This window comes from Orcinus orca, chromosome 8 (genome assembly GCF_937001465.1).
Source record: "Orcinus orca chromosome 8, mOrcOrc1.1, whole genome shotgun sequence".
Taxonomy (NCBI): domain Eukaryota; kingdom Metazoa; phylum Chordata; class Mammalia; order Artiodactyla; family Delphinidae; genus Orcinus; species Orcinus orca.
In genome coordinates this window covers 55,887,412-55,909,476 of record NC_064566.1, presented here as the reverse complement: position 1 = coordinate 55,909,476, position 22,065 = coordinate 55,887,412, and the positions used below count along the sequence as shown (strand labels likewise).

Genomic DNA, 22,065 nt, shown 5'->3' with positions numbered 1-22,065 from the left:
TGCTAGAAACCATTATCGAGAGCAAGGTTTCCCCAACTTCAGTGTGTACGGGAGCCTCCCAGGGATTTTGTTGAAATGCAGATTCGGATTCAGTAGGTTTCAGGTGAGGCCTGCCATTCTGCTTTTCTGACCAACTCTCAGGTGACGCCAGCGCTGCCAGTCCAGTGATCACCCTTGAAGGAGAAAGATCCAGTTATGATTTCCAGCCCCACGTTAGAATCGGCCAGGAAGCTTTCATGCCTCTGCCCAAGCCCCACGCCCAGGGATCTGATTTAATTGATCAGAGGTGGAATTTGAGCACCAGTGCTTTCTTAAATCACCATCGGTAATCTGAATGTGTGGCCAGGTTTGAGAATCACAGGTCTGGAACTATGTCAGACAAGAGCCAGTGTTACTTTCTCTTTACATCCCCAGCACCTAGCCGTGTATTAATCCATGAACTCAAAGAATTGAGAAATCATCCTTCATGCGTGTAGCAACAATGCATGAAGCATCTTTCTTACTCCTACTTCAGCCTCCAGACTCCATCTGCCTTCCCCTCCCCCCTCTGCAACATTAGCTGCCATTATCTGAGCGCTTATGGAGGGTCAGACTCTCTGCGCCACTGTCATTCCCGTTTTACAGATGTGAATATTGAGGCTCAGTGAGGTAAAGTAACTTGCCCACGGTCGCAAGTAGGGGGACTAGGGTCTGAACCCAGGCCGGTCTGACCCCAAAGTCTCTCTTCTCGCCTGCTTTTTTTGTTTATTTGTTATCCCCTTATTCGTGTTTTTGTCAGTCAAACGTAGACCACCAGATGTCTCCGTGAGGGCTCTTGCATGCTTTCTGTCTGCTCGGGGGCTGATATCCATGGTGGATGACAGGCTGCTGCGGGGATCAGGCAAGACTGCCATGTGCTGGCACTTGGGACATTGTTATGGGCTCTAAGGGGTGTGGGATGATCAGTGGTGGGCACCTGGCCAGGCGTTTGAGTGTCTGTCTCTCCATTGTCAGGTTCGCCTGGAGTGGCCCACAGACTTAGCCACCAACCCGATGGACAACTCCCTCTATGTCCTGGACAACAACGTAGTCCTGCAGATCTCTGAAAACCACCAGGTTCGCATTGTCGCCGGGAGGCCCATGCACTGCCAGGTGCCCGGCATCGACCACTTCCTGCTGAGCAAGGTGGCCATCCACGCAACCCTGGAGTCGGCCACTGCCTTGGCTGTCTCTCACAATGGGGTCCTGTATATCGCTGAGACCGACGAGAAGAAGATCAACCGCATCAGGCAGGTCACCACCAGCGGAGAGATCTCACTGGTTGCCGGGGCCCCCAGTGGCTGTGACTGTAAAAATGATGCCAACTGTGATTGTTTCTCTGGAGACGATGGCTATGCCAAGGATGCAAAGCTGAACACCCCGTCTTCCTTGGCTGTCTGTGCTGACGGGGAGCTCTATGTGGCTGACCTTGGGAATATCCGAATCCGGTTTATCAGGAAGAACAAGCCTTTCCTCAACACCCAGAACATGTATGAGCTGTCCTCCCCAGTCGACCAGGAGCTCTACCTGTTTGATACCAGCGGCAAGCATCTGTACACCCAGAGCCTACCCACAGGAGATTACCTGTACAACTTTACCTACACTGGGGATGGCGACATCACGCTCATCACAGACAGCAACGGCAACATGGTAAACGTCCGCAGAGACTCTACAGGGATGCCCCTCTGGCTGGTGGTCCCAGATGGCCAGGTGTACTGGGTGACCATGGGCACCAACAGTGCACTCAAGAGCGTGACCACACAAGGACACGAGTTGGCCATGATGACGTACCACAGCAACTCTGGCCTTCTGGCAACCAAAAGCAATGAAAATGGATGGACCACGTTTTACGAGTAAGTACCAAGACCAGGCTGTGTGATGGTTTTGTTTCATGGATGCATTGTAGGATTAGAGGTGAACTGATGAAGTGTTAATTTGTGGATGTGTTTTATTTTAATTCACTTGGGATGCAAACCATGACCTATTATATGTTCTGCATGTTAATAACCCAGATGATTACTCCTAGGAAGGAACATGGTGTAGTGGAAAAGGCGTGAGCTATTTGGAGTCAGAGGAGTTGGGCTTGAATCCAGCTCCACGATGATCTTAATCTCTCTAGGGCTCAGTTTCCACCTCTGTAAAATGAAAACAGAGGATACCTGCCCAACATACTACAGGGAGGTGATGTAGATGAAAAGTATCAGTACTTGGTTAAGTGCTAGCATCTTCATATGACCACTGTCCAGAAATGTGGCAATGGGAGAAAGAACAGTTCCATGTGGAAGAATTGTCCACGTAATCAAAGCCCACATCTTTAAGTTTCAAAAATTTTCTTTCGGGCTTCCCTGGCGGCGCCGTGGTTGCGAGTCCGCCCGCCGATGCAGGGGACACGCTTTCGTGCCCCGGTCCGGAAGGATCCCACATGCCGCGGAGCGGCTGGGCCCGTGAGCCATGGCCGCTGAGCCTGTGCGTCCGGAGCCTGTGCTCCGCAACGGGAGAGGCCACAGCGGTGAGAGGCCTGCGTACCGGGGGGAAAAAAAAAAAAAAATTCTTTCACTTTTACCATTTTGGATGGAGTTTATGAAGTGCATTACATGCCTCCCTTCTCAAACACATTATACAGACATAATGAAATCTTTCTTTTATGAGTCAGGGTCATTAATAGGAAACAACAACAATGCATTTGATGCTGCTGTTTGAAGATAGTTGCCAGGAAGTGAAGAAATGAAGCTATAGGACCCTTCATCCCTGCCCGAAGTGATTCTAAGCTGTTCTTTCATTAGCTCCTGTGCCTAATCCACAGATTTACCACCTCCTCCCTCAGTGTGGCGCTATCGTGTCAGTGTTGGTTTCAGTCGTGGGACCGACTTCAGTAGCTCACTTCCCTTCTCTTCATCCAGGGTAGGGCTTCTTAACTGGTGTAGTCATAGAACCAGACATTCAGCTTATTATAATCCTCGCCAAAATTAAATATATATATCCACGGTGTTCCTCTATGAGGTATTTTAATGAATGGACCTTGTAACATCTATTCTACTTGGATTTCTTTGGTGTCTTTTTGAGGTCTTAGCCATGTTCCACACAACTGAGACTGGCAAATACACGACCCTTAGATAAGTACGTGGAAGGTGGGGAAGGAACTAGCCTTGCTGCCCGTCACTGATGGGCTAGGAACTGCATTATTGCATTCAGTCCTCACAACAGCTCTGGAAGATGGGTGACAGTATCTGTTTTACAGAAACAGAAACTGAGGCTCCGAGAGGCTCATTTGTTCACTGTTCTGTAGTGAGAACACAGCAGAACAGGGATCACAGCCCAAGTCTGTCTGATGCCAGAGCTCATGTGCTTTCAGCTCTGCCCTGCTGCCCCTTGGCTGAGTTTGTTAATCCCAAATGAACCGAATGCTTGAGCTCTAGGTTTTTCTCAAGCTTGATCAAGCATCAGTTTCTCACAATCCCAGAATCCAAAGCAAAGGGAGCTGTAATCGATTTTTAAATATAATTTGCACACACAAAACAAGTCACAGCAGCTTATACAGAGTTCACGGGCTAAATTCCTTTCTCCAAACAAGGGCCTTGTAAATTACAAAGAAAAGACAAAGATCCAGGAAAACAGAAATTATCTTGATTAACTAATTGAAATGGAAATACGTTAAATAATTCAATTTTCCCCCCATTGCCCAATGGAGATCTCTAATTCGTTATTTAGCCAATACAGGGGTTTCTTTGTCTGAGCAAGTGGGTACACTCAATTAGTTCCCAAGGTCATGCCCTCAAGTCCCAAACTGAATGCTTACACATCACTGCAGCCATTACTCTCAACCAGCCCTGAAACTGAAAACCATTTCCTACATCTCTACCAGAAAGCATCCTGTTCCTCCCTCCCTGTCTTCCTTGATGAAATATACGGCCATATTTGATGTTTTATGAAGAATTCCAAAGTATCCACTTGATAGCTATACTCAGGAGTAGAAGATAAAAGCCCTAAAAGAAAAAAGTGAAATTCACTTTTTTTTGAGATCCTACTGTGTGCCAGGCTCTTTCCCATTTAATCTTCACAGCAACCTCAGATGGTAGGAATTATCAATTCCATTTTTTACAGATGAACAAACTGAGGCACAGAGAGATTAGGTAACTAGTCTAAAATCACACAGTGAGCGCATAGCAGAGCCAAAACACAAGTCCATGTTCTTTTAATTACACTAACTGGGTTCACCTAAATTCTTTGCAACTTAACTATATGGTTGGGATTAAAATAGTACCTTTTTCATAGGGCTAGTCTAAGGTTCAAAATTTCAATGAGATAAAACATGGAAAACTCAGTGTCTGACTCATCATAAGTACTCAACTGATAGCTGTTGCTGTTGTTGTTATTACTTCAAGCAGTATTAATATTAGTATTTCAAGCAATATTAGTGGCAGTACAAGTAATTGCAGAGATGATGTTTGGGCATGGAAGGTACCCAAGGCCTCAGAGCAGCTGTGAGTCACCTAATCAAAGGAGCAGACAAAAGTTGTAATTGAAGTAGGTAGAAATTAGAGGGCAGTCCAGAAGAGCAGAATCAAGTGTCAAGTCTGAGGGATCAAGGTATGAACTAGGAAAGGGGTTAGATCCTTGAGAATATCAAAAATGGGCTGGAAAAAGACATGCAGAGTGGGTCAAAGGTTGTGAACATAGCAAGGATACCAGATATCTATTTTCACTGGATGTTTGCCATGTGATTCAGGGGCAGACTGGCTTCCAGACCCAAGTCTCAACCAGACAGAAATAACACCTGATCTACTCCATTTCAGGGCCATTATGGGGATCAAAAAACTAAATAAATACTGAAAGTGAAAATACTTTGCAAACTATGATGCTCCCAAGAAGTAACGGTCTGATATTATCATCATTACGGTAATTCTCAGCACAGATTTGGACAGATTTTGCCAATGCACATTGCTCCAGTGAATTTCCCACTTTTAGCTCCATGAGGCAGCTTAATGGATTCCAAACCCAAATGCTCTAATATTCTTTTTTAAAAAATCAGCCCAGGCTTCCCTGTTACATGGGCTATTACTGAAACAAGTTTCAAGTTGGCTTTATCGATCCTCTCAACAGATTAATACATCTAACATAAACACCACACACTTTAGAACAACTTGACTTAAGAGTTTATAATTCTGGGGAATCAAGGTTACTTTTCTTCCCTCAGCCCACAGGTCTGCTGGTAGGAAACCTCAAAGGGGTCTGTAATGCCTTCTTCATCTCCAGCGTGTGGCATCATTAATTTCAGGCTTGGGCTCCTGGGCAGATGACATTTGGTGACTAAGAAAATGGCCTGATGAGCTGAGGCGGGTTCCAAAATTGTCTTGCTGGTTAGGCATGAGTAAGTTTCATAGGGGCAAGTGGCTCTGGCATCCCATGGTGCCCTGTGACAGCCCCTGTCATCCTTATGCTCGAGCTAACCACTCTGAGATCCTAACTAATGTATCTCTGTACAAGCTTGGGGCTTGCCACCTAGTAGATGCTCAGTAACTATTTTATGAATGAAATTCACATTCAGGAGAGAAGGGGGATAATGAAGGGAAGAAAAAAATATGCTGTAGCGAGAAAAATACTAGGTTTACATCGCAGCTCCAGCACTATCAGTGCTCCCAGCGGGAAATTGAATTCAGTTCAAATGGTTCCAATGAAGAGACTTGGCTTCCAGTTTCTGCTTGAGGATGTAAGAGCTAGAAAGAGCATTGTTCCCAACCTTACAATGAAAATAAGCCAAACAAATGGCAAATTCATGAGTTTTCCTTGAACTCCTTCTCTGAAGTCACAGGGCAACCAAGTGGCCAAATCCGAGGAGAGACAGAGTGTCACATCGCAGACAAGATGTGAGCGCTAACTTACCTGGTAGATGCAACCAGTCCCTGGGAGGAGAAGTTCAGCTTGGTGAATCTATAAAGGCTCAGTGTGTACTGGCAAGAGAGTATGAAGCCCTTGGAGACTGCAGAAATTGGGAGAGTCCACATCCTCCGGAACTTTTCTCCACAAACCCCATGCGGTACTCACAGAAAAGACTAGGGAAAGATGTAAGAAAATATACCTTGTGGTAGACCTGGGGGAGGGGTACAGCAGCTGCTGAGGGAGGGGCACAAATTTCTGCCTGCTCCACCCAGACCCCTCTCACCTGATCTCCCACATGGAATAAAAGGCTTAATCTGTGGAGAGGAGGGCAACACACACTATTCTACTTAGGTACTGGTGGAAAACCATAGCAGCTGAATGAAGGAAGAAAAAAATTTCCAACTACTGCTGGAAGAGGAGCAGGAATATGTAATGGGCCCAGACGGACAGCCTGAAAGGGGCAGGAGCATTGAAGAGGCCACACCCCTGAGACTCAGGGACACGTGCAAATATAAGATTGAGGCTTAATCAGAACAAAAGAGAATTCTCTCAAGCTCACCAGCCACCACCACTAGCTAAAAAGCTAAACATAACAATGAAAAGCAGCCTACTACTGGGAAAGAGATACAAGAGGCTAAAAAGAGACCCTTTCTAAGGCCCGGCACAAAGAGGGGACCTGAAACTGAGAATAGAATAGACACATTGAAAGAAAACCCTCTGGCAAACCAGTTTCACATCCTAAACTCAAGGTATTGCTGGAGGAATGTAACGCCTGTGATGCACTAAGGTTAAGCGTAGAAGTAACAAATTTCAAAGCCAGCCCAAATCCTACCTAAATTAACTTAAACTCTCTCACTAAAGTTTGAGCAGAAGGAAACTCATACTCATACCCCAAATCTATTACCTCATTGTCTACTGTGTTACACAAGATGTCACACTTTCAACTGAACATACAAAAAGGCAAGAAAAAGCAATACACTCCCAGTAGACAAAGTAATCATCAAAACCAGACTCAGATATGACACAGATGTTGAAACTGTCTTTCAGGAATTTAAAATAACCAAAAATTATGTTAAAGGTGCAAATGGAAAAGGTGAACGGCATGCAAGATCAGGTGGATAATTGAAGCAGAGAAATGAAAACTAAAAGAGAGAATTGACTGGAAATGCTAGAAATGAAAAACACAGTTACAGAAGTGAAGACTGCCTTTGATGGGCTTATCAGTAAACTTGACACAGCCGAGGAAAGTAGATAGGTCAATAGAAATTATCCAAACTAAAACACAAAGAAAAAAAGAATGAAAAAAATACAGAAAAGGGCACCAAGAACTGGAGAACATCAACTGCTCTAATATACATGTAATTGGAATTCCAGAAGAAGAGAGAAAGAACAAGGCAGAAGAACCATTTGAGGAAATAATGGTCGAGAATTATCTGTATCAAACCACAGACCCCAAATCTCAGAAAACACCCAGCAGAATAAACACACACACACACTATACACACATAGATCTATGCGTATCATATTCAAACTGCTGAGTACAAAAGAAAAAGAGAAAATCTTGAAAGCAGCCCCCCAAAAGGCATTTTTTACAGAGGAGCAAAGAAAAGAATCACAGCAGACTTCTCATCAGAAACCATACAAACTAGAAAACAGAAATGCTGAAAGAAAAAATCTGTCAACCTAGAATTCTATATCCAGCAAAAATACCTTTCCAATGAAGAAGTGTTATTAGAGGTATAGGCAGGGATAAGGGAACCAAGAAAGGACAGTGAAGCATCCAGGCACTAAAAACAGTGAACAACTATTACCAACCCTCAGGGTGAAGGGCAAGGCAGGGAAGGAATACGATATTGTTACTTACTAAAGCCCAGTGGAAGCTGTAACCATGAAGGAGAAGGCATCTGGTAGAAGCTGTAATTGTGGGTGGATGCACCCACTGTTAGAAATATGACACCAAAGGACATGGAGAGTAGGGAAAACTCCTCCTTTTGACCTCCAGTCTCTTGCCATTTCCTGCCATTGACTGAACCCAACCAGAAGCAAGCTATCAAGGGGCCCCAGGGATGCAGTCTGCAGGGGTCAGCCCCTCTGAGCACAGAGAAGGGCAGAGAATGGATCTGAGGAGGGAACAGAGAATAAACAGCACAGACATTGACTGGCTCTGTGACATTGTACACATAAGTGGCAGAGCCAGGGTTCAATATCAGATCTACCTGAATCCTAAGCACTTACCACCAGATGCATGGCCTCAAATATAACATCAGTGAGAGCTAAGACCTGAAGTGATAGGGTGGACCAGATCTTAGAAATCCTGAAGACTACAATTCATTGTTGGGACTTAATTCTATGGGAAATGGGCAGGAAGGACAAATTTTTATTGCAGAAGGCAACAAGTAGCCTGGTTCTGCTGCAGTTTTGGAGCAGCTGCAAATGGTTTAGTGATGCCAATCTCTTACAGTGACCTGGGGTCAAGGGAACCGTTGGTGTGCATGGGCTGTGAACTCTAGTTATTCACAGAGGTTACAGTGGCCATTTCCTCCATTTCCTCTTGTTGGTGATGGTGTTGTTTGAAACAATCATAGATGAAAGTCGTAAAAATCAAATCTTTATTTTCAACTAAAAAGTCCCTGATCAGCAAAAGTTTAGTATCAGAGAGGCAATGTGGCATTTTCCTCACCAGCCACGCATAGCAAAATGGCTCAAGATGTGAAGTATTGAGTGTGAAGAAGAAAGCTTTGCAGTGTATGTGAAGATACCCTTTAGTGGTCCTCTTCTGAGAGCCAAGTTCACAGCCACTCTATGAATCTTTTATGTGTGTTCTTTCCTCGTGCTCCAAAGATCCTTTGGGAAAATGAGTGAAGAAAAGTCAGTGAAAGGCAATCGTAAAAAGCCAATCACCTGGCCGTCTCCATCATACCCCCAAGGTGGGGCTCAGCATCACTGCAAAGTCAGCTGTAATGGTAGCAAAGCAAAGCATCTGGAAGAGAAAACTGTCAGTTTTCTTGACCCAACTTGAGATTTCCAAACCCAATTTTTTCTTTAACATAGTTGAACAGAAAGGTTTTGATCTGAAATGGCACCATCTTTATGGGAAGCTTGATGAAAGAACACAGACTTTAAGGTCAGACAGACCTGACAGAATCTACGTTCCTCTGTCAGCTGTGTGAACTCACTCAAGTGACTTATCCTTTCCAAGCCTCGGCTTCACCAGTTGTGAAATGATGATAATAATGCCCACTTTCAAGATTGGTCGTGAGGGCCTCCCTGGTGGCGCAGTGGTTGAGAGTCCGCCTGCCAATGCAGGGGACACGGGTTCGTGCCCCGGTCCGGGAGGATCCCACATGCCGCGGAGCGGCTGGGCCCGTGAGCCATAGCCGCTGAGCCTGCGCGTCCGGAGCCTGTGCTCCGCAACGGGAGAGGCCACAACAGTGAGAGGCCCGCGTACCACAAAAAAAAAAAAATGGTTGTGAGCACAGTGCTCAGTACCTAAGATGTACTCTATGAATATTAATGAATTTGCGCTTCCTCATATGGAAAGTGAGAGGTAATAGGGATGGAGTTCTTAGTTATTCTCATCCCAGGTCTTGAAAAAACAACGTCTACTATTTATTTATTTATTTATTCATTCATTCATCCAAGAATTATGTATTGAGTACCTTTTATATGCTGGGTCCTGCTTTAGGCACTAAGAATACAAACAAGGTCCCTGTCCTCATGGAGCTTATATTCTAGCGGGAAAAGAGAGACAACAGTCAAGTAAACAAATAAACAAGATGATAAGTGAAAATGGTAAAATAAGATAATGTGGTAAAGATGGGAGGACCCATCAGAAAGGGTGATCAGGGAAGGCCTTGCTGGAATAATAACTTTTGAACTAAAACATGAGTCATAAAAGGAACTAGCCCTACCAAGATTGGAGGGAAGAGCATTCCCAGCAAAGGGAACAGTCAGTGTGAGCACCCCAAGCCTGGTTTGAACTCAGTGTGTTTGGAGAACAGAGGCAATTGTAATGGAACAGAGGAAGTAGGAAGGAATAGGGTTCAAGGTGAAATCAGAAGGAGGCAGGAAAGAGCAGATCATTCAACCAACACTCATTCACATTATTGAGCATCTACTATATGCTGGGCAGTCTCCTAAATTCTGGGGATACACCAGTGACTGAACAAAGTCCCTTCCTTCAGGGAGTTGATAGTCTGGTGAGGGCAGTCTCATGGGGTCCTTGCAGGCCCTGGAAGGAATTTGCATTTAAATATGTTACCGTGTTTGATCTTCAAGTACCTCTCTGAGACAGGTATTATTACCCTCATTTTATAGAGGAGAAAACAGAAGCACACAAGGTTATGTTATATAACCTACCTGAAATAGCATCATTTGTGATAGGAGTTGGATGGTTAGCAGAAAAACAGAACTGAGTGCCCACCCTCTAGGGTTGCATTGCTAGCAAGTGTAGAGCCTGGATTCAAAGCCTAGACCACCTGGCTCCAAGGACCTTCCCACACCAACATGTTCCTTCTGTTCCTCTCCAACGGAAAGGAAGAAAATTAGCCAGTAATTTAAGTAAAGCTGCAACAGACTTAACTAAGCCATTGTCCAGAAGTTGTCCCTCATGGGGCCAGGGTTTGAGGCAGCCACTTGTAATCCAGGGAGCGCAGACAGAGACCTGTCCCCAACACCCTGTTGGGGAGCACCAACATCCTTTCCCTTAGCAGCTCTGTAGCAGGAAAAGAAAGGGCCCCACCAAGGGGGCCACAGGGCAGAGGTCAAGGTCCAGAGGATGGGCAGCTCCAGCTCCTCCCCGCAGAGGCAGAAGCAGCAGCGTTCTGATGGCATAATCACAGGTATTGATCAGGCGGCAGAGAGATCCAGTGGCATTTCTCAAGCTCCAGGAAGTGCTGAAATGAATGAATAAGGGACAAGAAAATTCTATAAATTGGCTGTTCTGTTGGATGTTCATTTAATTAAGACATTCAGTCCTTCTAATGGAAAATGTGAGGAATGGAAATTACTGTTTTTGGCCATCTCATATAAAATAAAAGCAGATCTTGAAAGCAGGGGGCCTTTTCATTGTATCGTCTTCAGGCTCAATTTAATTATGTATTACAGGCCACCTTCAATAATAATTACGATTGTCTGCCTTTATGTAAAGCCTCTTTCTATCTTGGAGACTAAAACTCTGGGGAGATGCCTGCGGAGATTGCTAAAGTATCGTTTAGTGAAGGTGCTTGTTTCCCTATTTGTGCATTCAGCAGATGTTTATCAGGGACCTACTGTGTGTCAAGCCTCTGTCAGGTCCTGCAAGGGGTAGCGTGTGAATGAATGACAGTCTGTCTTCTCCCGCAGAGCAGGAAAGAGGCCTCACACGTCCAGTCATGCATTCGTTTATTCGTTCAGCCAACACTCCCTGCCCGTCTTCTCTCTACCAGTCCCCATGCTGGGGAAGCTGAGGCGAACTAGCGGCCAGACCTCCAGGGTGGTGGACTCGAGATCCCCAGTCTAGCTGTCTGACTCCACGACCCTGTCCTGACTCAGGCACTCCGAGGCCAAAGTAAGAGACAGGCTGTGCGTCAGCTCTTATGATGCAGGGGACACATTCTGTGATAGAGCTGTGCCGGAGTGTAACTGGGAGAAGAGCTGGGGAGACCAGGGAGGGCTTTATGAGGCGGCCTTTGAGCAAGGCCTTGATAGAAGTAGTATCGAGCCGACATCTGAGCCCTAATTAATAATCTATTCAGTCTTATTTGTAAGACTCCAAAACTCCATTTTAAGTATCTTGCATGGTATAATAAATCTTTTTTATCCAGTTAGGTCAGGAAATGAGATTAATAAAGAGTGTGTACATGGATCACAGGTGTTCAAAGAACCAGACTAGAACAGCATACTCATCCCATGAAACTGTTGGACTGAAATGGATCTTCCAGTTGATGTCAAAGATGACTTGGGATCTGACAGCACTCAGCTTACTCACAGACCACAGATACAGTTAAGGTGACCAGGGCAGAGCCAGTTTGGCGGGGGGCGGGGGGGGGTCTTGATTTTTGGCTCAGAAATTTGGGATGCCCTAGTAATATTTTACTGAAAAGGCCTAGAGATTGATATTGGCAGATGTCCTATAAATGAGATGCTTCTATAAATGCCAGTAATTTTAAAAGTCCTCTTCCGCAAGGTGGCCATGCTTATGAGGCATTACTTGGTTTGTCACAGCACTCTTCTGATTATGAAAATAATCCATGTTAATTATAAAAAAATCTTGGGAGTATAAAATGCATATAAATAAGCAACTAAAATCACCTGTAATTCTACCTCCCAGAGATAGCCACTGTAAACATTTTTGTGAAATTCCTTCCTGTTCAAATTTCCAGCAGCCATGACGGGTTAAGAAGGACACCAGCCTCTCCCAGAGTTAAAGGGAGCAGAGCTGTGAGCCTCTCCAGGTGAGAGAGGCCTCAGGACAGACATTCCAGATCTTTACCCCAAGACGCTCCCTCCTTCCTGCAGCAATCTCTCAGAGTTGCTCCCTCACCTGGCTCTGAGGGGCACTCTGTACCTTTCCCTCCAGTCCAGGTCAAGTCACGCCACCACCCTCCGTTAAGCCAGACTGACCTTTCCTTATAACAACCTGATTCAGTACAAAGGAAGAAAAATGAGAAATCATGACAGGAAACAGGTTTCCAAACCCCTTAACTGCCTCTAAGAGAACCCAAAGGACTAATACAGCTCCACAGCCTTGCCTCACCGAGCTCAGGTCTGACGTATGTGGTCGAGACCCCTGCTTTTCTCGCCATCTTGGAAAGCGCTTCCGTTCCCCTTCCTCAGGCCTCAGCACCAAAGATGCAACTCTCCCAGAGCCCCTTGGCCCTTACCCCAGAGTCGGTCTCAGGCCAAGGACTTGAGCAATTCATTCCAAAGACCTTCACCCACACCTCCTCTGTGGCAGACCGCACCAGGGACTATTACCATTTGGTGTAAAGCGTGCCGTGATCACTACCAGCCAGAGGGACAGAAGGAGTTGGCAGATGGCAGAATCCATGCGGCATTCATCTGACCTTGAACAGAAAATTGCTCCGCAGAGGCCTGCCCAGTCTCACCTACCAAGTCTCACCTGAAACCACAGAAGCTGTGGGACCCCAGCGTCCCATCAGGAAGCCAGGCCCAGCCGAAGGCATCACAAGAAGAGCAAGGATGGAATCGAACTTTCAGGCCTTTCATTTCACCATGATTAAAACCCTCAGGGGCCAAGAGGACAGCTTTACCCCAGTATTAAAAGCCAAGCAGGAAAAAAAGCCCAGTGGGAGACCCAGAGTACGTGAGGGAGACGTATACAGCTGAACCCACGCTATAAGCTCGAGCCTGAGTAGAAGTCAGAAACCCTGGCGTCTGGGCGAAGAACTTTTTCCCCATTCGCACGCAAGGGCAAAAAGGCTCTTTAAAACCTACCTTTTTACACTTCAGCCTCCCGTAATTAGGAAATGTCAGTAGCCCGCTCCCCGCTCTCTCCCAATTACTCTGCAGCAGGTAAGAGAGCACACGTGATGGACACTTGCAAATAGACAGTACGGAAATGCTCCCTGAAGACGGAGAATCAAGCGGTGGCTTGGAAGCAGACAGAGCTGAGTTTGAATTTCGACTCTACCACACTTAGCTGTGTGACCTGGAGCAGGTGACCTCACTTTTCTGAGCCTCCTCCAAAAAGGAGCTAATATGTACCTTTTAGACTAGTTGTGAAGATTAAATGAAAGAATGTATGAGCATTGTGCGACTAGCACCATACCTGAACAATATGCACGCCATAGTGTAGGTGGTGAATAATTTCAGGTATTTCTTTTAGTCTCATCAGGAGAATGGGAAGGAGAATTAAGATTCAATTAGGGGGCTTCCCTGGTGGCGCAGTGGTTGAGAATCTGCCTGCCAATGCAGGGGACACGGGTTCGAGCCCTGGTCTGGGAAGATCCCACATGCCGCGGAGCAACTAGCCCCGTGAGCCACAATTACTGAGCCTGCGCGTCTGGAGCCTGTGCTCCGCAACAAGAGAGGCCGCGATAGTGAGAGGCCTGCGCACCGCGATGAAGAGTGGCCCCCACTTGCCACAGCTAGAGAAAGCCCTCACACAGAAACGAAGAGCCAACACAGCCATAAATAAATAAATAAATAAATAAATAAATAAATGAAAAAGATTCAATTAGGATGCGTCCGAAAGACCACCCCAGAGTGAAGCTGTGAGTGTTGAGCGCCACAGATACATAGCTGCTTGGTGCCAGATGTGAAGAAACCTAGATGTGAAGGGGTTGCTAGAGCCCATCTGTCTAGCCTGCTTACGTGGCAGCAGAATCCTGGTTGGAATTCAAAGTCCCCTTTTCCCAGGATCTGTAGCTTCCTGGATTAGGGTTAGGGTTATCTCCAGTGCTGCTCAGAAGAAACCTACAGTTCCTGGGGGCAGGGAGGGGGGTGCGGGCGGTGGTTGAGCCAGTATTCAAGCAAGCAGTTTGACTGCTCGCCTGTGGGAGTCACCCAGCTCTAAGACTCTGGGTCTCATATGGGCACCATCATCTCACCCTTCGTGGGTGGCACAGTGACAGGGCACTTCCACATCTTGCTCACAGGAATCCTGGGTGGTGGGTAGGGCAGGGGTTATCATCTCCACTCTACGGAATTAGGAAAGCAAGATTCAGAGAGGTAAGTTGTTTGCCTACAGTTGAATATCAGCGGGTGGAGTGGTGTCCAAGGAGATGCAGGAGACGTGGAAATGTATCTGACCAGAAAGAAAAGCAGAACATGCAAAACCATGGCATAAGGTAGAACTTGCCAAGTTCCAGCAATGGCACAATTATATTTCTGTTACTCAGAGCCACCCCTTGGATTTCAGGTACGACAGCTTTGGGCGCCTGACCAATGTGACCTTCCCTACTGGCCAGGTGAGCAGTTTCCGAAGTGATACAGACAGCTCAGTGCATGTCCGGGTAGAGACATCCAGCAAGGACGATGTCACCATAACCACCAACCTGTCTGCCTCAGGTGCCTTCTACACACTGCTGCAAGGTAAGCCAGGTGGGGGCTTGGGGTCTTGGAGACCATGGGGTGGGGAGACCCCTTTGAAAGAGGATGACACAAGAAACAAGCTGCTACTGCAGCTGCCCAAGAACAGAAAAGCATAACAACTGGTTTCTCTCTGTATTGCCACCTAATTTGCAAAACACACCAGCCTGAGCCCTGTAAATTCTCTCCCTCAAGCTTCAGAGTAATATTTCATTGTCTCATTCCATTATCAGCAGAACAAAGGGTAGAGAATCCATTAGCTGCTAATCCAGGTGACCTCGCTATCCTGCCATTCTAATGGCTCCCGGATTAAAGACTGACTCTCACTCTGGTGCAGATGAGGACAAGGGACAAGAATAATTACACCTAATTATGAAAGGGATTTGGGCGTGGAGAAGGCCTCCCTGAATCTCAGGTGAGAGCGCTTTGTTACTCTCCTAGGATTCTATAAAGAAGAGCCCCTTCTCTGTGTCCATCAAATAATCCCTGATATAAGTTGATCTTTTAGCTTCAGATAAATCACAAGGATGAAACCTCGCTGTGAACTGTCTGCCTCAGTTGTTCTCATGGTCCCTGGTGACCCAGAATGGCCCTTGCAGCTTTGTTGGACTTAGTAAGCATGAGAAAAAAGAAGCCATCACTAGGGAAAGCCTTGCTTGATGTTTTTTCCCAGCCTCCAGATAGCTTTCCATACTCCCAAAAGCTTTGACACAAAGTAGTAAAAACAGCCTTGGCCTGGGATTCAGAGGCCCAAATTCTAGTCCTAACTCTGCCACCCCATCACCATGGCCCTCAAGTTTGTACTCTGGGAAAAGAAAGCAAGTTGAAGCCACATTGAATGGTGCAGGGCAGTGCAAAGAGCAGCAGTTCTAGGGCAGACACACTGGGACCCCTGTGCCTGCTATACCAGCTCCAACCTGTGTGAATTGGGTGGAGTTACTCTTCTCCGATCCTCAGTTTCTGGGTCTGGGAAATGGGGCTGAATTACAATTCCTGCTTCCTAGGTTTGCTCAGACAATTTCTTTCTTTTATTTTTTTTTACTCTTTCAATTTCCAATTTTTTTTGAATTTTATTTTATTTTTTTATACAACAGGTTCTTATTAGTTATCCACTTTATACATATTAGTGTAGACATGTCAATCCCAATCTCCCAATTCATCACACCACCACCCCTACCCCCGCCCGCCACTTTTCCCCCTTGGTATCCATACGTTTGTTCTCTACATCTGTGTCTCTATTTCTGCCTGCAGACTAGTTCATCTGTACCATTTTTCTATGTTCCACATATATGTGTTAATATACGATATTTGTTTTTCTCTTTCTGACTTACTTCACTCTGTATGACAGTCTCTAGATCCATCCACGTCTCTACAAATGACCCAATTTTGTTCCTTTTTTATGGCTGAGTAATATTCCATTGTACATATGTACCACATCTTTATCCATTTGACAGTCGATGGGCATTTAGGTTGCTCCCATGTCCTGGCTATTGTAAATAGTGCTTCAACGAACATTGGGGGCATGTGTCTTTTTGAGTTATGGTTTTCTCTGGGTATATGCCCAGTAGTGGGATTGCTGGGTCATATGGTAATTCTATTTTTAGTTTTTTAAGGAACTTCCATACTGTTCTCCATAGTGGCTGTATCAATTTAGATTCCCACCAACAGTGCAAGAGGGTTCTCTTTTGTCCACACCCTCTCCAGCATTTGTTGTTTGTAGATTTTCTGATGATGCCCATTCTAACTGGTGTGAGGTGGTATCTCATTGTAGTTTAGATTTGCATTTGTCTAATAATTAGTGATGTTGAGCAGATTTTCATGTGCTTCTTGGCCATCTGTATGTCTTCTTTGGAGAAATGTCTATTTAGGTCTTCTGCCCATTTTTGGATTGGGTTGTTTGTTTTTTTAATATTGAGCTGCATGGGCTGTTTATATGTTTTGGAGATTAATCCTTTGTCCGTTGATTCACTTGCAAATAATTTCTCTCATTCTGAGGGTTGTCCTTTCGTCTTGTTTATAGTTTCCTTTGCTATGCAAAAGCTTTTAAGTTTCATTAGGTCACCTTTGTTTATTTTTGTTTTTATTTCCATTACTCTAGGAGGCAGATCAAAAAAGATCTTGCTGTGATTTATGTTAAAGAGTGTTCTTCCTTTTTTTTCCTCTAAGAGTTTTATAGTGTCCAGTCTTACATTTAGGTCTCTAATCCATTTTGAGTTTACTTTTGTGTATGGTGTTAGGGAGTGTTCTAATTTCATTCTTTTACATGTAGCTGTCCAGTTTTCTCAGCACCACTTATTGAGGAGACTGTCTTTTCTCCATTATATATCCTTGCCTCCTTTGTCATAGATTAGTTGACCATATAGGTGCATGGGTTTACCTCTGGGCTTTCTATCTTGTTGCACTGATCTGTAATTCTGTTTTTGTGCCAGTACCATATTGTCTTGATGACTGTAGCTTTGTAGTATAGTCTGAAGTCAGGGAGCCTGATTCCTCCGGCTCCAGTTTTTTTCCCTCAAGACCGCTTTGGCTATTTGGGGTCTTTTGTGTCTCCATACAAATTTTGAGATTTTTTTTGTTCTAGTTCTATAAAAAATGCCATTGGTAATTTGATAGGAATTGCACTGAATCTGTAGATTGCTTTGGGTAGTGTAGTCATTTTCACAATGTTGATTCTTCCAATCCAAGAACGTGGCATATCTCTCCATCTGTTTGTATCACCTTTAATTTCTTTCATCAGTGTCTTATCGTTTTCTGCATACAGGTCTTTTGTCTCCCTAGGTAGGTTTATTCCTAGGTATTTTATTATTTTTGTTGCAATGGTAAATGGGAGTGTTTCTTTCATTTCTCTTTCAGATTTTTCATCATTAGTGTATAAGAATGCAAGAGATGTCTGTGCATTAATTTTGTATCCTGCAACTTTACCAAATTCACTGACTAGCTCTAGTAGTTTTCTGGTGGCATCTTTAGGATTCTCTATGTATAGTATCATGTCATCTGCAAACGGTGACAGTTTTACTTCTTTTTTTCCAGTTTGTATTCCTTTTATTTCTTTTTCTTCTCTGATTGCTGTGGCTAGGACTTCCAAAACTATGTTGAATAATAGTGGTGAGAGTGGACATACTTGTCTTGTTCCTGATCTTAGAGGAAATGCTTTCAGTTTTTCACCATTGAGAATGATGTTTGCTGTGGGTTTGTCGTATATGGCCTTTATTGTGTTGAGGTAGTTTCCCTCTATGCCCACTTTCTGGAGAGTTTTTATCATAAATGGGTGTTGAATTTTGTCGAAAGCTTTTTCTGCATCTACTGAGATGATCATATGGTTTTACTTCTTCAATTTGTTAACATGGTGTATCACATTGACTGATTTGCGTATATTGAAGAATCCTTGCATCCCTGGGATAAATCCCACTTGATCATGGTGTATGATCCTTTTAATGTGCTGTTGGATTCTGTTTGCTAGTATTTTGTTGGGGATTTTTGCATCTATATTCATGAGTGATATTGGTCTGTAATTTTGTTTTTTTGTAGTATCTCTGTCTGGTTTGGTATCAGGTTGATGGTGGCCTCATAGAATGAGTTTGGGAGTGATCCTTCCTCTGCAGTTTTTTGGAAGAGTTTGAGAAGGATGGGTAACTCTTCTCTAAATGTTTGATAGAATTCACCTGTGAAGCCGTCTGGTCCTGGACTTTTGTTTGTTGGAAGATTTTTAATCACAGTTTCAATTTCATTACTTGTGATTTGTCTGTTCATGTTTTCTATTTCTTCCTGGTTCAGTCTTGGAAGGTTATACCTTTCTAAGAATTTCTCCATTTCTTCCAGGTTGTCCATTTTATTGGCATAGAGTTGCTTGTAGTAGTCTCTTAGGATGCTTTGTATTTCTGTGGTGTCTGCTGTAACTTCTCCTTTTTCATTTCTAATTTTATAGATTTGAGTCCTCTCCCTGTTTTTCTTGATGAGTCTGGCTAATGGTTAATCAATTTTGATTATCTTCTCAAAGAATCAGCTTTTAGTTTTATTGATCTTTGCTATTATTTTCTTTATTTCTATTTCATTTATTTCTGCTGTGATCTCTATGATTTCTTTCCTTCTACTAATTTTGGGTTTTGTTTGTTCTTCTTTCTCTAGTTCCTTTAGGTGTAAGGTTAGATTGTTTATTTGAGATGTTTGTTGTTTCTTGAGGTAGGATTTATTGCTATAAACTTTCCTCTTAGAACTGCTTTTGCCTCATCACATAGGTTTTTTTTTTTTTTTTTTTTTTTGTGATACGCGGGCCTCTCACTGTTGTGGCCTCTCCCGTTGCGGAGCACAGTCTCCGGACGCGCAGGCTCAGCGGCCATGGCTCACGGGCCCAGCCGCTCCACGGCATGTGGGATCTTCCCGGACCGGGGAACGAACCTGCGTCCCCTGCATCGGCAGGCGGACTCTCAACCACTGCGCCACCAGGGAAGCCCTCACATAGGTTTTTGATTGTCGTGTTTTCATTTTCATTTGTCTCTAGGTATTTTTTTGATTTCTTCAGTGATCTCTTGGTTATTTAGTAACGTATTGTTTAGCCTCCATGTGCTTTTGTTTTTTATGGGTTTTTTCCCCTTTAATTGATTTCTAATCTCATAGCATTGTGGTCAGAGAAGATGCTTGATATGATTTCAATTTTCTTAAATTTACCAAGGCTTGATTTGTGACCCAAGATGTGATCTATCCTGGAGAATGTTCCGTGCACACTTGAGAAGAAAGTGTAATCTGCTGTTTTTGGATGGAATGTCCTATAAATATCAATTAAATCTATCTGGTCTATTGCATCATTTAAAGCTTGTGTTTCCTTATTAATTTTCTGTTTGGATGATCTGTCCATTGGTGTAAGTGAGGTGTTAAAGTCTCCCAGTATTATTGTGTTACTGTCGAGTTCCCCTTTTAGAGCTGTTAGCAGTTGCCTTATGTATTGAGATGCTCCTATGTTGGGTGCATATATATTTATAATTGTTATATCTTCTTGGATTGATCCCTTGATCATTATGTAGTGTCCTTCCTTGTCTCTTGTAACATTCTTTATTTTAAAGTCTATTTTATCTGATATGAGAATTGCTACTCCATCTTTCTTTTGATTTCCATTTGCATGGAATATCTTTTTCCATCCCCTCACTTTCAGTCTGTATGTGTTCCTAGGTCTGAAGTGGGTCTCTTGTAGACAGCATATTTATGGGTCTTGTTTTTGTATCCATTCAGCGAGCTTGTGTCTTTTGGTTGGAGCATTTAATCCATTCACATTTAAGGTAATTATCGATATGTATGTTCCTATTACCGTTTTCTTAATTGTTTTCATTTGTTTTTGTAGGTCCTTTTCTTCTCTTGTGTTTCCCACTTAGAGAAGTTCCTTTAGCATTTGTTGTAGAGCTGGTTTGGTGGTGCTGAATTCTTTTAGCTTTTGCTTGTCTGTAAAACTTTTGGTTTCTCCGTCGAATCTGAATGAGATCCTTGCTGGGTAGAGTAATCTTGGTTGTAGGTTTTTGCCTTTCATCACTTTAAATATGTCATGCCACTCCCTTCTGGCTTGTAGAGTTTCTGCTGAGAAATCAGCTGTTAACCTTATGGGAGTTCCCTTTTATGTTATTTGTCATTTTTCCCTTGCTCCTGTCAACAATTTTTCTTTGTCCTTAATTTTTGCCAGTTTGATTACTGTGTGTCTCGGCGTGTTTCTCTTTGGGTTTATCCTGTATGGGACTCTCTGCGCTTCCTGGACTTGGGCATCTATTCCCTTTCCCATGTCAGGGATGTTTTCGACTATAGTCTCTTCAAATATTGTCTCAGGTCCTTTCTCTCTCTCCTCCTTCTGGGACCCCTATAATGTGAATGTTGTTGCGTTTAATGTTGTCGCAGAGGTCTCTTAGGCTGTCTTCATTTCTTTTCATTCTTTTTTCCTTATTCTTTTCTGCAGCAGTTCATTCCACCATTCTCTCTTCCAGGTCACTTATCCATTTTTCTGCCTCAGTTATTCTGCTATTGATTCCTTGTAGTGTATTTTTCATTTCAGTTATTGTATTGTTCATCTCTGTTTGTTTGTTCTTTAATTCTTCTAGGTCTTTGTTAAACATTCCTTGCATCTTCTCGATCTATGCCTCCATTCTTTTTCTGAGGTCCTGGATCATCTTCACTATCATTATTCTGAATTTGTTTTCTGGAAGGTCGCCTATCTCCACTTCATTTAGTTGTTTTTCTGGGGTTTTATCTTGTTCCTTCCTCTGGTACATAGCCCTTTGCCTTTCATCTTGTCTATCTTTCTGTGAATGTGGTTTTTATTCCACAGGCTGCAGGATTGTAGTTCTTGCTTCTGCTGTCTGCCCTCTGGTGGATGAGGCTGTCTAAGAGGCTTGTGCAAGTTTCCTGATGGGAGGGACTGGTGGTGGGTAGAACTGACTGTTGCTCTGGTGGGCAGAGCTCAATAAAACTTTAATCGCTTGACTGCTTAGGGGTGGGGCTGGGTTCCCTCCCTGTTGGTTGTTTGGCTTGAGGCAACCCAACACTGGAGCCTACCTGGGTTCTTTGGTGGGACCAGTGGCGGACTCTGGGAGGACTCACACCAAGGAGTACTTCCCAGAACTTCTGCTGCCAGTGTCCTTGTACTCACGGTGAGACACAGCCACCCACCGCCTCTGCAGGAGACCCTCCAACACTAGCAGGTAGGTCTGGTTCAGTCTCCTGTGGGGTCACTGCTCCTTCCCCTGGGTCCCGATGCACACACTACTTTGTGTGTGTCCTCCAAGAGTGGAGTGTCTCTTTCCACCAGTCCTGTCAAAGTCCTGCAATCAAATCCCGCTAGCCTTCAAAGTCTGATTCTCTAGGAATTCCTCCTCCCGTTGCTGGACACCCAGGTTGGGAAGCCTGATGTGGGGCTCAGAACCTTCACTCCAGTGGGTGGCCTTCTGTGGTATAATTATTCTCCAGTTTGTGAATCACCCACCCAGCAGTTATGGGATTTGATTTTATTGTGTTTGCATCCCTCCTACTGTCTCATTGCGGCTTCTCCTTTGTCTTTGGATGTAGTGTATCTTTTTTGGTGAGTTCCAGTGTCTTCCTGTCGATGATTGTTCAGCAGTTAGTTGTGATTCCAGTGCTCTCGCAAGAGGGAGTGAGAACACGTCC

At 44.2% G+C, this 22,065-nt stretch overlaps 2 protein-coding genes across 2 annotated transcripts in view; one reads left to right on the top strand and one right to left on the bottom strand.

Moving 5' to 3' along the window:
- Positions 1–22,065, bottom strand: part of USP35 (ubiquitin specific peptidase 35) — an 873,752-nt gene that overhangs the window by 371,531 nt on the left and 480,156 nt on the right. The window lies entirely within an intron of this gene.
- TENM4 (teneurin transmembrane protein 4) overlaps positions 1–22,065 on the top strand; it is a 757,305-nt gene that overhangs the window by 711,259 nt on the left and 23,981 nt on the right. The window contains exons 28-29 of the mRNA XM_049713625.1: positions 994–1,871; positions 14,759–14,931. Of these exons, the coding sequence (XP_049569582.1) occupies positions 994–1,871; positions 14,759–14,931 (1,051 nt within the window). The remainder of the gene's footprint in view (positions 1–993; positions 1,872–14,758; positions 14,932–22,065) is intronic.